Here is a 14,802-nt window from a genome sequence, read left to right as displayed (position 1 = left end):
AATTCTTTGAGGGTTTTTTTTTTCCTGTACAGCTGCTCCCAGTGCAGGGGTTACAGCACTACACTGGTGAAGTGTCCCCTACCTATCTGTCCAGCATTACAGCGTCATGTGACACCAGTAGGTAGATAGCATCAATACAAGACAATAGCAGCTTCTTGTGGAATGACCTCCTCAGAGGTAACAAAGCACGCTCAGTATTGTTTTTTACATTGATCTCAAGGGGACAGAGTCTGCCTATTGTCATCTATGTCCATGAGTCTTGCTGTAAAGCATATCACTAAATGCTGTTGACAGCAGCCCAGGCAATATAACAGCCCCCATAACAAATAGTGAAACAAATAAAAATTAAAGTCAGAAAATAGAAACATTAGAATAAAAAAAAAAAGTTTTAGCATCAGTAAAAAAAAATTTAGGTGACACATTCCCTTTAAACTTCATAACTTCACTTTAAGGAAATCCCCCTTTTGAGCTCTTTTATAGCGGTCTTGTTTACCCTTGGGTCATTGGAAGAAGTACAGAATAAGGACCACCCACTATGAGACAGGGTTATCTAAAGTTGCAACCATAGAATGAGGATAACATGCTGGTCAGTGGAGGTCAGACCACGTGGAGAACAGAGCACAACTTACAGCGCTCACGCACAGCCAGCACTATTCATTTTCTATAGGGGTGTTGGACATTGTCAAGCACTGAGCTTGGCCGCTCCATGCTCCACTGACCCCCAAAACAAAGAGATAACTGTTCCCTGACTGAGTGGTGTACAGCGCATATATGGCCACCGGTCCATTCAATCTCGACAGGGGTCAGCAATGTGCGGCAGCTCTATAGAGAGCTTTCCGGAGAGGATTGTGTCCCTGTTGTTGGGATCAGTGGGGGTCCCTGTGGTCGGACACCTGACATAGCTATATCGTCTCTAAGCCTAGGCAGTGTACTGAGCGGCAGGTCCCATACTGCTTCCAGCACATGGCCCTTTAATCCCAGTCGTGTCAATTCTTTTTTTATACGCTTTTAGCAATTAAATAAAATATGAGGAGGACAGATAGGAAGAAATGGAGTCATGAAAGCAGCAAGCTGCCAAGTGTAAGGGGAAGTAAGGCTCCTCACTTGATTTCCTCCACTTTTTGGGTTAACAAACACCAGCACAGGCTTCATGAGGGGACACGGAGCGGGTCTGATGATGAAGGGTCGCATCCTGGGCTCCTAGGAGACAGATATGACACTTATTTAGGTACAGGACTCTGTACATGCTTTGTATGCTAGATTTTACAGTATTGACCCCACCTCGGCTCCCTTCTTGCTGGGCTTCCTCTTGAACGACGGCCTCTTCTTCTTCTTGCTTGATTTGATAGAACTCTGCAAGGAATGAAGGAACAATGTATAAACCTAAAGGCCCTATTCCACGGAACTTTTTCGAACGATTATCATTCATAAAATTACTCAAACGACCGCTCGTTAACGATATTCGTTCTGTGGAATAGCTGTAAACGAGCGAACGACAACAGCGAAATTGTCGTTGAGTCATTCACAATTTTTTTTTCAACATGTCGAAAAAAAATCGTTGGTCTTTCAACAATAATTCGCTAATCTTTTCGTTGAATAAAAAATCTTTCAGTCGTTCTTGAAATGTCTACCTACATTTCCCCACGTTTTAAACGGCCATGTAACGATGTAACGACCGCAAAAAATCGTTACACTACAGATACCGTTCACGTTCCGACACGTATGTGTTATAGTTCGCTTAAAAAAATCGTTAAGTGCTCGTTAACGAGCGGTTGTTGGAGCGAGTCTATGAACGATAATCGTTCCGTGAAATAGGGCTATAAGAAAGTTGTGTAAGGATGTGGAGGAAGGAGGGAGCGGTCACTTACCTGCGGTCGGCGCACTCGGATTATCCAGGTGGGGGGCACGATGACAGCAGCGTGAGCCCCTAGGGAACAGGGCTCCTCTATGTGGTGAAGCATGAAGCAGGAGACTTTGTTGTGGTACTGCACGGGGGAAATTATGGAAGGTCAGAAGAACCGGGAGAAAAAGCAGCCATAGACTGGGTACGATCCTTCCCTTTTACATGAGGATAACGGCTTCTGTATTACCGTATTCAGTCAGAAGAGAGCGCTCCAACTTTAGAGCAACAGTAAAAGCTAGAAACACTTCTTCATTCTGTGGATCTTAGGTCCAAAAGTCTATATTGATTCCTACATCCATTAAAAGGATCTCGGTTCCTCTTCCCTAATACAAGTTTGCCCAAAAAACCTTCTTAGGGTACGTTCACACTTACCGGATCCGCAGCGTATTTTCCGCTGCGGATCCGCAGCAGATTTCATTTAAATAGCTGAACACAGCAACAAATCTGCACCATCAAATCTGCTGCGGATCTGCTGCGGATCCTGCAGGTGTGAATGCACCCTTAGAGGCCTATTACACGGCGTGATTATCTGCTGAGTCAGGCCAATCTGGGCAGATATCACTCCTTGTAATAAAGTCAATGACCAGCTGATGAACTGTGAACGTCTTTATACATGTTTAACTACCATAGCCTGCTGACCGTGCATCGCTGCGTGTAATAAGTGATGTGTGGCCGATGGCTAATGATCCCTCGGTGTCCTGCTGCCGATCTGTTGGATAAACGATTCGATAATCATGCTTGAGGGCTGCACAGATATCATTAGTGATTTCTGTGCAGCCCTTACTTTTACATAGAACAATTTAAAGATATATACAGGTAGTCCTCGACTTACATCAGTGATCCGTTCTTACGCAGCGTTGTAAACCGAATTTCGATGTAAGTCGGATCATATGTTCATACAGTACTGTACCATAACAACAGTACTGTCCTGTAAACACTTAGCCTATCCTAACATAGTACCCTACATAATTATCAATATCCTCAGTCTAGAACTGCATAACTGAGTACTGTACCAGTATAGTATCGTACTGTATTCTTCTGCCGCTGCATGTATTCGAGTTACGTCGATACCGTGTAAGTCGGAATAAGGCATTGAATAAAGCGTTGTAACCACGAAACGATGTAACTCGAGACCGTTGTAACCCGAGGACCACCTGTACTTACCCAGACTCCCCTGGTGTCTTGCTGTCTCTTACCCACTCTTCCTGCTCACTGCAGCCACTGCTGACAATTCTGGCCCTGTCTCTTCAGTGAATCAAGCCAACCATTTGATGAGACAGGACAGCCCCGCAGCCAGTGATTGTCTGCGCGGCCTTGTCACCTCAGAGATGGGCCCAGAAGTGTCAGCGGCGGCTGCAGTGAGCAGATAAAAACAGGCAGCAGGACACCGGAGGGAGTCTGGGTAAGTATAGATCTTTACTATTTTTTATGTAACAACAATGGCTGCACGGACATCGCCAAAGATATCCGTGCAGCCCCCAAGCATGATTATCGAGCCGTGTATCCAATAGATAAGAGATCACTTACAGTGCAATATTTTATCTATCTTACCGCCAATTTGCACCATGAGCAGCTGATGGCGACAATCTCTTTGCTGTGAAAGGCAAACTTCTGCTGGAACCCCTGAAAAGAGAAAATGAAATTCTATAAGCTGATATACAAGAATACAAAGAAAATTCAAGAAACGCCATCTATAAGACATCCGAAAGACCTAGGAGTCTTAGCTAACACTGGTCTGCTTTAGTGATGAGTGAACATCCCAGATCGTGATTGGTTTGCGTTCGCCGAACAATTACAAACAAATATTGAACGCACAGTAGAAGCACGCGTTTCGGTCTATGCACATGCGTTCTTATTATTAGGTGCAAAAATAAAATTACACGGTTGTGTACATTTTAGACTAGAATTACGCACATGTGTACAGATTATTGGGAGCAAAGCGTAAATTGGTCAGTTGCATACATTGCGAGATAAACATTTGCATGTTCGACAATGATCATTAAACAAATTATCCGTGATCGGCGAACACAAACAATTAGCGTCATGTTCGTACGAACATACGAACATGTTCGCTCATCACTAGTCTGCGTCTGTGGTTGTAAAGGGAAATGGTAAAGACAATGCAGGTCTTATAGGAGATAAACCGAGGTTCATCTCATCAGCTAAGTGAGGCTATTAGTTTAAAGTGTCACTGTCGTTTACATTTTTCTTGCAGAAATCAATAGTACAGGCGACTTTAAGAAACTTTGTAAACGGGTTTATTAGCCAAAAAATGCATTTTTATCATGAAAAAGCGGTTTGAAGCTCTCCCCCCTGTCTTCATAGTTCTCTTATGGAGAGGGGAGGGGTTGAGGGAGATGAAGCACCAAAACAGGACAACAAAGAGTTATTTACAGCTACATCACCGGCTATCTCCTCTGAAGTCAGCACTGACATCTCTGACCTCTGAATATCTGCTTTCACACAGGTCCCGCTGTGCAATCCTTTGCTCTCTGCTGGCGACTAATCTCCCTCCTCCCCCCTCCCCTCTCCATAGGTTACATAGGGGCCGACTGATGTATAAGAGTAGAGATTTCCTGATAATGAGCAGTGGATGAGAGAGAGGAGGGTGGGGGGGCCTGGGGAAAGTCTTTTTGAATGCAGATAATGGCATATTTGCCCAATAAACCCAATTATAAAGTTTCTTAAAATCGCCTGTACTATTTATTTCTGCAAAAAAAAAAAATAAAAAAAAAATAATAATAAAATAATGACAGTAACACTTTAAATGTAGAGTATGGGATGTAGAATAGTGATAACAGTATAATACTGTCGTCCATAGCAGGCTAAAGGCACGGATGCGTAATCTGAATTTGTACATAAGGCTTTGTACTGATAACCTGTGTTATACCCCAGCCACCAGATATTATCCTATAACTGTATACAGGTAATTCTAATGTTGGCAGACTGTGAAGGTGAATGCATTTTATTAAGTGGCCTTTAGCAATACCAATTCTTACACGTCTCCGGCACTAAGGATGACACACCATAAGGGACAATGTGATTTCTCTCTACTAATGAACTGCCATGTGGAGGAGGAAGTGGTGAGAGCGCAGATCACACCTGCTCCCTGATCATCAGGAAACCCACAATACATCACCAGCCTATTATCTGCTCTCATCGTCTCCATCACATCAATCCGATTCATTGAACAGACGAGTGTAGGAAATACATTACCAAATAAGACCCAGGCCGGGTTCTCACGCTGCATGAGGGCGAAACAATGTCAGGTGGAGTGGCCAATGTCTGTGTTTTTGCTAATAAAGTTGGGGCCTAAAACTTCACTAGCCATTGGTTGAACATTCGTCTAGTCGACCGCTATCCCTCCCGATCTCCCCTAGGTGTTAGCTTATGTGTTTACAATGCAGAGAGGTGGGGTGAGCCACTGCCAGACAGCTCTGGTGGCAACTTTCAACGATACATCACAACAATCATGATTAAAAGTAATCATCAAAAAAACAAAAAACAATGTTAACATTCCTTTTTTTTTTTTTTTTTTTTTTTTTTTACCTGGATGGATGATGTCTAGAGATGAGCAAATATACAGTAATAATCACTTCGTTAGCTCGGCAACTGGCTTATCCGCCAGCTGCCTTTTAAAGCAACTCTGTACCCACAATCTGACCCCCACATACTGCTTGTACCTTCAGATAGCTGCTTTTACTCCAAGATCTGTCCTGGGGTTCATTTGGCAGGTGATGCAGTTATTGTCCTGAAAAATACTTTGAAACTTGCAGCCCTGTGTCAAATTGGGGTGGCCTAGAGTACCCATGCCCTAGAATTGCAACACCCCTCCATCCCTCTTCCCCGCCCTCCTCATCATTAGGAATGCCCCCAGGCAGGATTTTTCCTATTCATCACTTGTCTGAACACTGCACATGAGCCTTAACGATCCAACACATGTGCAGTGTTCACACAGGTGATGAATAGGAGAAATTGCTCTAGGGGCATTCTTAAAGGACAACTCCGGCGGGACCCCCCCCCCCCCCCCAAAAAAAAAAAACACAGACACACACAGACACCATACTCACCATCCCTCCGGTGACGATCGCCACTCCATTCGCCCGCCGTCTGCCTCACCGTCACCGCCGTCCAGCGATGCCTCTGACTTCCGGGTCCTGGGGATGGAAAAGGCTGCCAGTGCGCTTGCGCACCGGCAGCCTTTTCATTGGCTGGAGCGCATCACATGGCTTCCAGCAACCTGAGCCAATCAGGGCTGAGCAAGCTGGAAGCCATGTGATGCGCTCCAGCCAATGAAAAGGCTGCTGGTGCGCATATGCACCAGCAGCCTTTTCAGTCCCATTCACTCGCCATGAAGATGCCGAGGAGGAAGAAGACCTGGACCGCCCCCCGGCTCTGACGTCGTCGTCACCAGATGCCGCCCGGGAGAAGAGGACCGTGACGACGGTAATAGGTAATGTATACATTCTTTAACTTCCGGGCGGGGGGGGGGGGGGGGCGGGGGTCCGAAAGTGGGGGAAGGGGGCCAGACCGGGTATTTAACCACATTACAAAGTTGTATAACTTTGTAATGTGTGTTAAATAAGCTAAAAAAAAATTTCGCCGGAGTTGTCCTTTAATGATGAAGAGGACGAGGAGGTGGGATGGAGGGGTGTTACTATCCTAGGGCACACACACTCTAGTCCACGCCAATTTGACACAGGGCTCACACGGGCAGATCCACCGGGAGTCTCACACATGAAATCTGCAGCTAATCCGCAATAGACGTATTATTCTTCTTATTATTAATACGTGTATTGTGGATTAGCTGCGGATTTTGTGTGTGAGACTCCCGGCGGATCCGCCCATGTGAATTTACCCTAAAAGTTGTTTTTTAGGACAATAACTGCATCACCTGCCGACTGGACCCCAGGCCAGATCTTGGATTAAAAGCAGCTATCCCAGGTTCCCAGGACTGGATCCAGCTTTTCCCAGCAACTGGAGCAAAAACTTCAAAAGGCAGCAGGCAAATAAGCCGACTGCCGAGCTAACAAAGTGATTTGCTTTGTCATTACTGTGAATACGCTCATCTCTAATCATGTCAAATAATGTCTATTTTTAAGGTATATGAAAAAGTCTAAAAAAAAGTCTTTGTTGCCTTTAAAAAAAACCATTACGGCACAGAAAAGCCAAATGAAAAACATCAGCTTGAGGCTCTGATTGGATGCTTACTGTAACTCTGTAGAAGCTTTATAAGACACGAATAAGGGGGTATCCCACTCAAACATAACTTTTCATATATTGCTGCCCACGGTGAGATTAAAAATTCGTTCCACACTTGTTATTATCTATTCAGTCTCCTTCCCCCAGTTCTGAGCTGCTGCTTTCTGCTGAAGACACAAAAACTGTGCGTGAGCTTGTCTCCCTATCTGCCCCTCCTTTGCCCTCCATTCCAAAACGGCTGATGTAAACAAGTCCCTATCTGCAACTTTGGAGCTTCTTTGTAAAGCTGGAAGGTTTGAAGGGAACCAACTGGGCCAATTGGGCTGATTTGGTTCCTTGCAGCCCTGTATAAAGCTCCCGTGCAGCTTGCGACACGTATGAAGTTTAATCCCCCCGTGCGCTGCAGGTAGTCATCTGGGCGGCTCCCTGCCCGTGTCTAGTCACCACTCTCTCTCTCAGTCAGTGCGCTTAGCAGGGATAAGTGACAGGCAGAGAGGCCTGTTACTGGTGCCTCTACCTGTCAATCATCCCCACGGATCGCTGAAAGCGAGAGAGCAGTGACTAGACACAAGCAGGGAGCCACCCAGATCACTACCTGCCACGCGGGGGGGGGATTAAACTTCATTATCTGGGGTATAAAGCTGCAGCCGCGGCTGATACGTGCCACGAGCTGCACAGGAGCTTTATACAGTGCTGATTTGGCTGATTGATTCCCTTTAATCTGAGGCCAAGTTGCTGATGAGCTCACTGATTATGCCTCCCAGCATTACAAAGAAGATACAAAGATGCAGATAGGGACTTATTTGCATCAGCCATCTTGGAAGGGAGGAGGTGAGATGGGAAGAGAGCTCACAGTTTTCTGTGTCTTCAGCAGAAAGCAGCAGCTCGGAATTGGGGGAAGGAGACTGAACAGATAATAACAAGCATGGGATGAATTATTAGTCTCACTCAACAACTCAAAAAAGTCATGTTTGAGTGGAATACCCCTTTAAGCATGCAGCCATTAAAATGTATTGTTATTGCCCACTGTTTACACAGAGAGACGTGCGGCCGCACAAAAGATGAAACCAGCCAATAAGGGGGCATTTGCCGTTCCTCACCTTCCCACACTGCCGGCATTTCCCTGCCTGGCGTCTTCGGTGTACCCAATGATGCCGAACAATCACTGGCTATGAGACAGAAAAAAATGAAAGATTTGTTTAAGAATAAGAACATTTTCAAAATAAAAAAATGGAAATAAATTATAAGTCGAATATATTAGATCTAAAGCACTTAAGTCGAAAATAATAGATCTGGACTGAGCTTTGATAATAGGGACATCAGAATACACTGGACCTGAATACAGGAACCAGTTATTACCCAATGGTGGTAAGACACCTTTAATAGATGGTTCAGCTGAAAGATATTCCCCTATATACACGCACCTCGAGTTCGGTCAAGCGTACTATGGGGGGAGATTTATCAAACATGGTGTAAAATGAAACTGGCTCAGTTGCCCCTAGCAACCAATCAGAATCCACCTTTCATCCCTCACAGACTCTTTGGAAAATGAAAGGTGGAATCTGATTGGTTGCTAGGGGCAACTGAGCCATTAGCACTCTACACCATGTTTGATAAATCGCCCCCTATACGAGTTTTTATTTCAGTGGAGAGAAGGGAATAATCTGCTGCCAGACATCTCTGGTAAACACTTATCTCCAGGGAGAAAAAAAGGGATCAGGCACTAAAATTTCTCCTGCCCCATCCCTCTTTCTCTGACATCATCTGTCGGGTTACTCTTATACATATGAGACAGTCAGAGCCAAAGTCAGCATGATCTGAAGACTTTTCACTCATGTGTATGGGGACCATATATGATGCAATGCCCAGTAGGTCCTGTCATGATACTATACTACCCCTTACATAGGGCACTATATTTTGAAACATTACTGTTACTTTTGCTGCGTTTACACGGAGCGATAATTCCCCCGACCGTACGATTAACAATATTGAAAGAACGATTTTTTTTTATAACGATCAGCGTTTAGACGGAACGATATATTGTACGGAAAAATCGTTTTGCGACCGCTTAAGCCTATCTCACACATAGGTAAAATCGGTGAACGACTGTTTACACGGAACAATCTGCGAATTTTTTGCAAACGACGATTTTAGAACATGTTGTAAGATCAAAATGAACGATTTCTCGCTCGTCACTTGATCGTTCGCTGCGTTTACACGTACAATTGTCGTTCGAATTCGATAGTTATCGTGCAAATTCGCACGATAATCGTTCCGTGTAAACCCAGCATTACACACGTACAGGATCTGCAGCAGATTCGATTTGTTTTGAATCTGCAACTTCAAATCCGCGCCATTAAATCTGCTGTAGATCCTGAACGTGTGAACGCACCCTTATTAAGAAAAAGTTACTACATACCCCATAGACGGGTCTCCCTGCTGAGACCACCACTGATCGCTATACATATGTGGGAGAAGCATGTGACTATGTGCTTCACCCCCTGTCTAGCTGCTTGATCAGACTTGTTTCAGGAGACCAACTCCGCAGACATGCAATAGAGCCGTGGCTGACCAAGTTTTTGTGTACGTTAAAAAAAACTGATGCGTTTTGATCCACTTTTTTTTAGAACAGAAGTCAATGGAAAAAGGGAACAAAACATATGCACACGTTTTGTTTTAGTTTTTTTGTAAAACCAGATTTAAAAAAAAAAAAAGGATTGCAAAAAAGGTAGTGTGAACTTAGTCTGAGGCTGGGATCACACTACGCTTTTTTTTCATCTGTTTTTGCAAAAACACAGATGAAAAATGGATACATTAGTGTGCATCCAATTTGATCCGCCTCTCCATTGACTTCCATTATAAAAAAAAAAAGGATCAAAACACATCTGTTTTTGTTTTTAAAGTACACACAAATAAAGTTTTTGTGTACGTAAAGAAAACAGATGCGTTTTGATTCCTTTTTTTATATTGGAAGTCAATGGAAAGGCGGATCAAAACAGATGCACACAAATGCATCCGTTTTTCATAAAAACGGATGAAAAAAAAAAACCTAGTGTGAACACAGCCTTACATGTTTTTATTTTTTTTTTAGTGACAGTTACACTTTCATGACAGATCTGGCTTAACCCTTTCTGCACACCTCAGAGTTACCTGTATATAAGGGAAACCTGTCATGTTGTCCATGCAGTCCTACCCTGTGGGGGCACTGCAGGAGAGACCTACTGCTAGGTTCCTCCACAGCTGATCTCCAGGATCCCTGAGGTAGAGCCCCCTCTGATCAGCTTAAAGTGGGGAACTCTTTGTAGGAATTATATTTGTTTGAACAAAGAAGAAGTAGTAGTGTGTGAACCAAATAGAAAGCATTTCCCTTACCTCCCGTATGTTACGAGAACCAGATTCACGGAATGACGGCTTACATCGGAAATTTATCTGTATGAAAAACACAAGATGAGCCCCAAGAACCAGGTCTCTGCTGGGAGAAGATGACAAATGAGAAGCTGCTCACCTTCTCTAGCTGCTCGATGCAGGGAGTGTGAACCACTATCTTACACGCCGCGCACTTCCTCCGGGACGCCGACTTTTGCTTTCGGAGAGAGAAAGAATGAGAAATGAGAACAGCCCAAACATAATGGATTCCATGCTGAACATTTATATAACACAGTACATGTGACCTAACTAAGGCTGGGTTCACACTGCGTTTTTGCAATCCATTTTTATTGTGCGTTTTTTGCAAAAAACGGATGAAAAACTGATGAAAAAAACGAATGCATTTGTGTGCATCCGTTTTGATCGGATCTGTTTTTTTTAATGGACACAAAAGTAGTGTCAGCTACGTTTTTGTGTCTGTCAAAAAATGGATCCGTTTTGATTCGTTTTTTTTACAATGGAAAAACGGATCAAAACGGATGCACACAAATGCATCCGTTTTTTGCAAAAAAAGGATGAAAAAAACAGATTGCAAAAAAGCAGTGTGAACCCAGCCTAACATGGTGGTAAAACATACAACAATACATCCGGCTTCCAATTGGCATCATGAAAACAAGGCCTGGCCAGAACTCATACCAAACCAGTTGTATCTGTAATGGACCCTGTAGGACATCACCCATACATTTTATATAGTGGTCTCTCCTGATCTCCTCGTACAGGTGTACACTTCATCAAATGTGTACGTATTCTAAATAGGAATACAGAAGGCCACTGTCAGACACCGGAAATCCAACATGAGAGTACAACTTTCTGACACCATGAGGGGGAAATAAAAAAATCACAGGAGTGCCCCTTTAATGGGTGGAGTCACATGCAGCAGTTCCATGGTGCCGGGTGGCCCCTCTTACTGCTACTGAATGACCATAGGAGAAATGCTGTTTGCTCATAGTGCTGACTTCCTTTAGGTCCTCCAATCACAAGCCTTATAAGTATTATAGCTTTAGGTATTTACAGTAATTTAGTGGTGTGTCACTGGGACATACCTTAATCCCTAATGGACGGGGCCAATTTCGATTTTTGGATTTTAGTTTTTTCCTCCTTGTGCTTAAAAGGCCATATCACTTGCATTTTTCCACCTAGAACCCCACATGAGCCCTTATTTTTTGCGCCACTAATTGTACTTTGCAATGACAGGCTGAATGTTTTCATAAAGTACACTGGAAAACCAGAAAAAAATAAACGTATGGTGAAATTGAAAAAAAAAAAAATAATAATAATTTGGGGGGGGTATTTGTTTTTAGGCCGTTCGCCCTGGGGTAAAACTGACTTGTTATATATGTTCCTCAAGTCGTTACGATTAAAACGATATGTAACATGCATAACTTTTCTTTTATGTGATGGCCTGTAAAAAAATTCAAACCATTGTTAAGGGCAGACTAGATGGACCCAGTGGTCTTTTTCTGTCGACAATCTTCTATGTTTCTATGTTAACAAATATATGTTCCTTAAAATCGCTCCATTCCCAGGCTTATAACTAGAGATGAGTGAACCTCCAGCATGCTCGAGTCGATCCGAACCCGATCTTTCGGCATTTGATTAGCGGTGGCTGCTGAAGTTGGATAAAGCCCTAAGGCTATGTGGAAAACATGGATATAGTCATTGGCTGTATCCATGTTTTCCAGACAACCTTAGAGCTTTATCCAAGTTCAGCAGCCCCCGCTAATCAAATACCGAACATTTGGGTTTGGATCGACTCGAACCCGAATCCGGTTCGCTCATCTCTACTTATAATGCTTTTATCCTTAGGTCTATGGGGCTGTGTGTCATATTTTGCGCCATGATCTGTACTTTCTATCGATGCCTTGATTGCGCATAAGCTACTTTTTGATCGCTTTTTATTACAATTTTTCTGGATTTGATGCGACCAAAATGCACAATTTTGCACTTTGGGATTTTTTTGCGCTTACGCGAGATCAGGAATGTGATAAATTAATAGTTTGGGCGATTACGCACACAGCGATACCAAACATGTTTATTTATTTGTTTACTTTTATTTATTACATGGGAAAAGGGGGGTGATTCTGACTTTTATTAGGGGAAGGGGCTTTTTATTAATAATGAAACTTTTTAAAATTATTTTACACTAAGGGTACAAACACACACACCGTATACGCAGCAAATACGCAGTAGATCTGCAGCAGATTTGATGGTGCAGATTTGATGCTGGGTTCAGTTATTTAGATCTAATCTGCTGCATATTTGTTGCTTATTTGCTGCGTATCGCAGCAGTAAAAACGCTGCGTATACGGTGTGTGTGTTTATACCCTAAGGGTATAAACCCACACACCGTATATGCAGCGTATTTACTGCTGCGATACGCAGCAAATACGCAGCAGATTAGATCTAAATAACTGAACCCAGCATCAAATCTGCTGCGTATTTGTTGCGTATCTGCTGCGTATACGGTGTGTGGGTTTGTACCCTTAGGGTGCCTTCACACATACTGTATCGCTGCATATTTATCGCTGTGAGTTTCTCACACATAAATCCACAGTGATACTGATTGCTATAAAGTCAATGTATGTGTATTCTCAGTGAGTGTTTGGTGCAATTTTGGTGCGTGTTTGGTGCGATTTTTACATGCGAGTTTTGATTTTCACATGATTTTTACAGGAGTGTTTAACATCACAAAAAAAAGCAGCTACTTTCGTGCGAGTTTCATGCGACTTTCGTGCAAGTTTTGTGCGATAAATATGCAGCGATATGGTATGTGTGAAGGCACCCTTATACTAGAAGTCCCCATGGGGGACTTCTAGTATAAGCACTCTGATCTCTCATTGAGATCTTTGCTGTATACTTATACAGCATAGATCAATGAGATCGGCACTCGTTTGCTTTCGGCTGCTGCAACCGAAAGCATCCGAGTGCCGAGCTGGGATCAGTGCCATTTTGGCCCGGCGGGTAACAGACACGGAGATCGCTCCTCTGGGACAACATCCCGGGGGGGGCGATCTCCACCACTAGACACCAGGGATCGGCTGCAGCTGTCAACTTTGACAGCTGCATCCAATTACTTGATTAGCGGACACAGCGATCGGACCGTGCCTGCTATTAGCCGCGGCCCCAAGCTACATGTGACACCCGAGACCGCGACGGTTCAGAGCGCGGCCCCGCTCTGAACTCCCTTACCAACCGCAGGGCGTAAATATACACCCGCGGTCGTTAAGGGGTTAAAGTGACACCGTTTTTGCATTCTGACTTCTCTACACAGGTGTAAAGGGTAAATTTTGCCGTTTTCATACCTTATTTTATATCATACGTCATGGTGCTTGTTTTCCAGTAAAAAGTGATCTTTTATCATCTGCGGATTGTGCTACCTGGGTGGGGTTTCACGGCCACAGTGCCACTTAGTCCCGTCCACATTGTCACCGTAGCCCGCCGTAGCAGCCATTGGTGTGGGCTGACCTAGACCTTTAGGCTGGCGCTCCCAATGGGCACAGAGGTGCGGGGCATATCTGTCAATGATGTCATAGAGAGGGCGGGCTATGGTGGCAATGTGGGCAGGGCTAAGTGACGCTTCACCCGTGAAGCCCCGCCCAGGTAGCACAATCCGCAGATGATAAAAGATCACTTTTTACTGGAACAAGTACCATGACGTATGATATAAAATAGGGTATAAAAACTGCAAAATTTACCCTTTACACCTCTGTAGAGAAGTGATAATGCTAAAAGGGTGTGAGAGTGTCACTTTAAGAAAGTCACTTTAATTTCATTACATTGACTAAACAATGAAGCACCTCCCTACAAACCATTAAAAGGCAACTCTGGCTGCTGGATCTGGCCAGATGGTAAAAGGCCGATACAAATATCCTGTTCTTTGTCGCTGCCATTTCATTGTGGGCATAAATCTCATTTCATTTTTACCTCTCAGACTAAAGCCTGACTGAGAGAGAAAGCTTTTAGTACAATAAGACGCGGCTTTGTGCCGCACAATGAATGAAATCTTTAGCATTTCCGCCCAGGCACAGTCACCGCTATGAAGAAAGGCTGAGGCTATATGACCTCTGAGCGGTACAGGGCACTGAGCACTTGACATGGAGCGGAGACTATTTAAAGGGCACTCTTTAGTTCTGCCTGGGGCGTAGCTTCAGCCACAATTTCTGGGGAAAAAAAAAATCACCAAATTGAGATTGAAATGATTCTTATTATACACGACAGTCACATCTATCTCATATCTATTAATGTATTGATATAATTTCTTATTGGCACAA

The 14,802-nt window shown here is 43.8% G+C and overlaps 1 protein-coding gene across 7 annotated transcripts in view; it reads right to left on the bottom strand.

The window, feature by feature from the left end:
* The window catches only part of DGKZ (diacylglycerol kinase zeta), a 166,433-nt gene that overhangs the window by 39,835 nt on the left and 111,796 nt on the right, over positions 1-14,802 (bottom strand). For all 7 annotated transcript variants that reach the window (XM_069965347.1, XM_069965346.1, XM_069965349.1 and 4 more), the window contains 7 exons: positions 10,611-10,688; positions 10,478-10,534; positions 8,206-8,274; positions 3,455-3,526; positions 1,869-1,985; positions 1,282-1,353; positions 1,105-1,200 (listed from right to left, as the gene is read on the bottom strand). In XM_069965347.1, the coding sequence (XP_069821448.1) occupies positions 1,105-1,200; positions 1,282-1,353; positions 1,869-1,985; positions 3,455-3,526; positions 8,206-8,274; positions 10,478-10,534; positions 10,611-10,688 (561 nt within the window). The remainder of the gene's footprint in view (positions 1-1,104; positions 1,201-1,281; positions 1,354-1,868; positions 1,986-3,454; positions 3,527-8,205; positions 8,275-10,477; positions 10,535-10,610; positions 10,689-14,802) is intronic.

The sequence above is a fragment of the Dendropsophus ebraccatus genome, chromosome 4 (assembly GCF_027789765.1).
Source record: "Dendropsophus ebraccatus isolate aDenEbr1 chromosome 4, aDenEbr1.pat, whole genome shotgun sequence".
Taxonomy (NCBI): Eukaryota; Metazoa; Chordata; class Amphibia; order Anura; family Hylidae; genus Dendropsophus; species Dendropsophus ebraccatus.
Note: the sequence above shows the minus strand (reverse complement) of the source record. Positions and strands in the feature narration are given on the sequence as shown.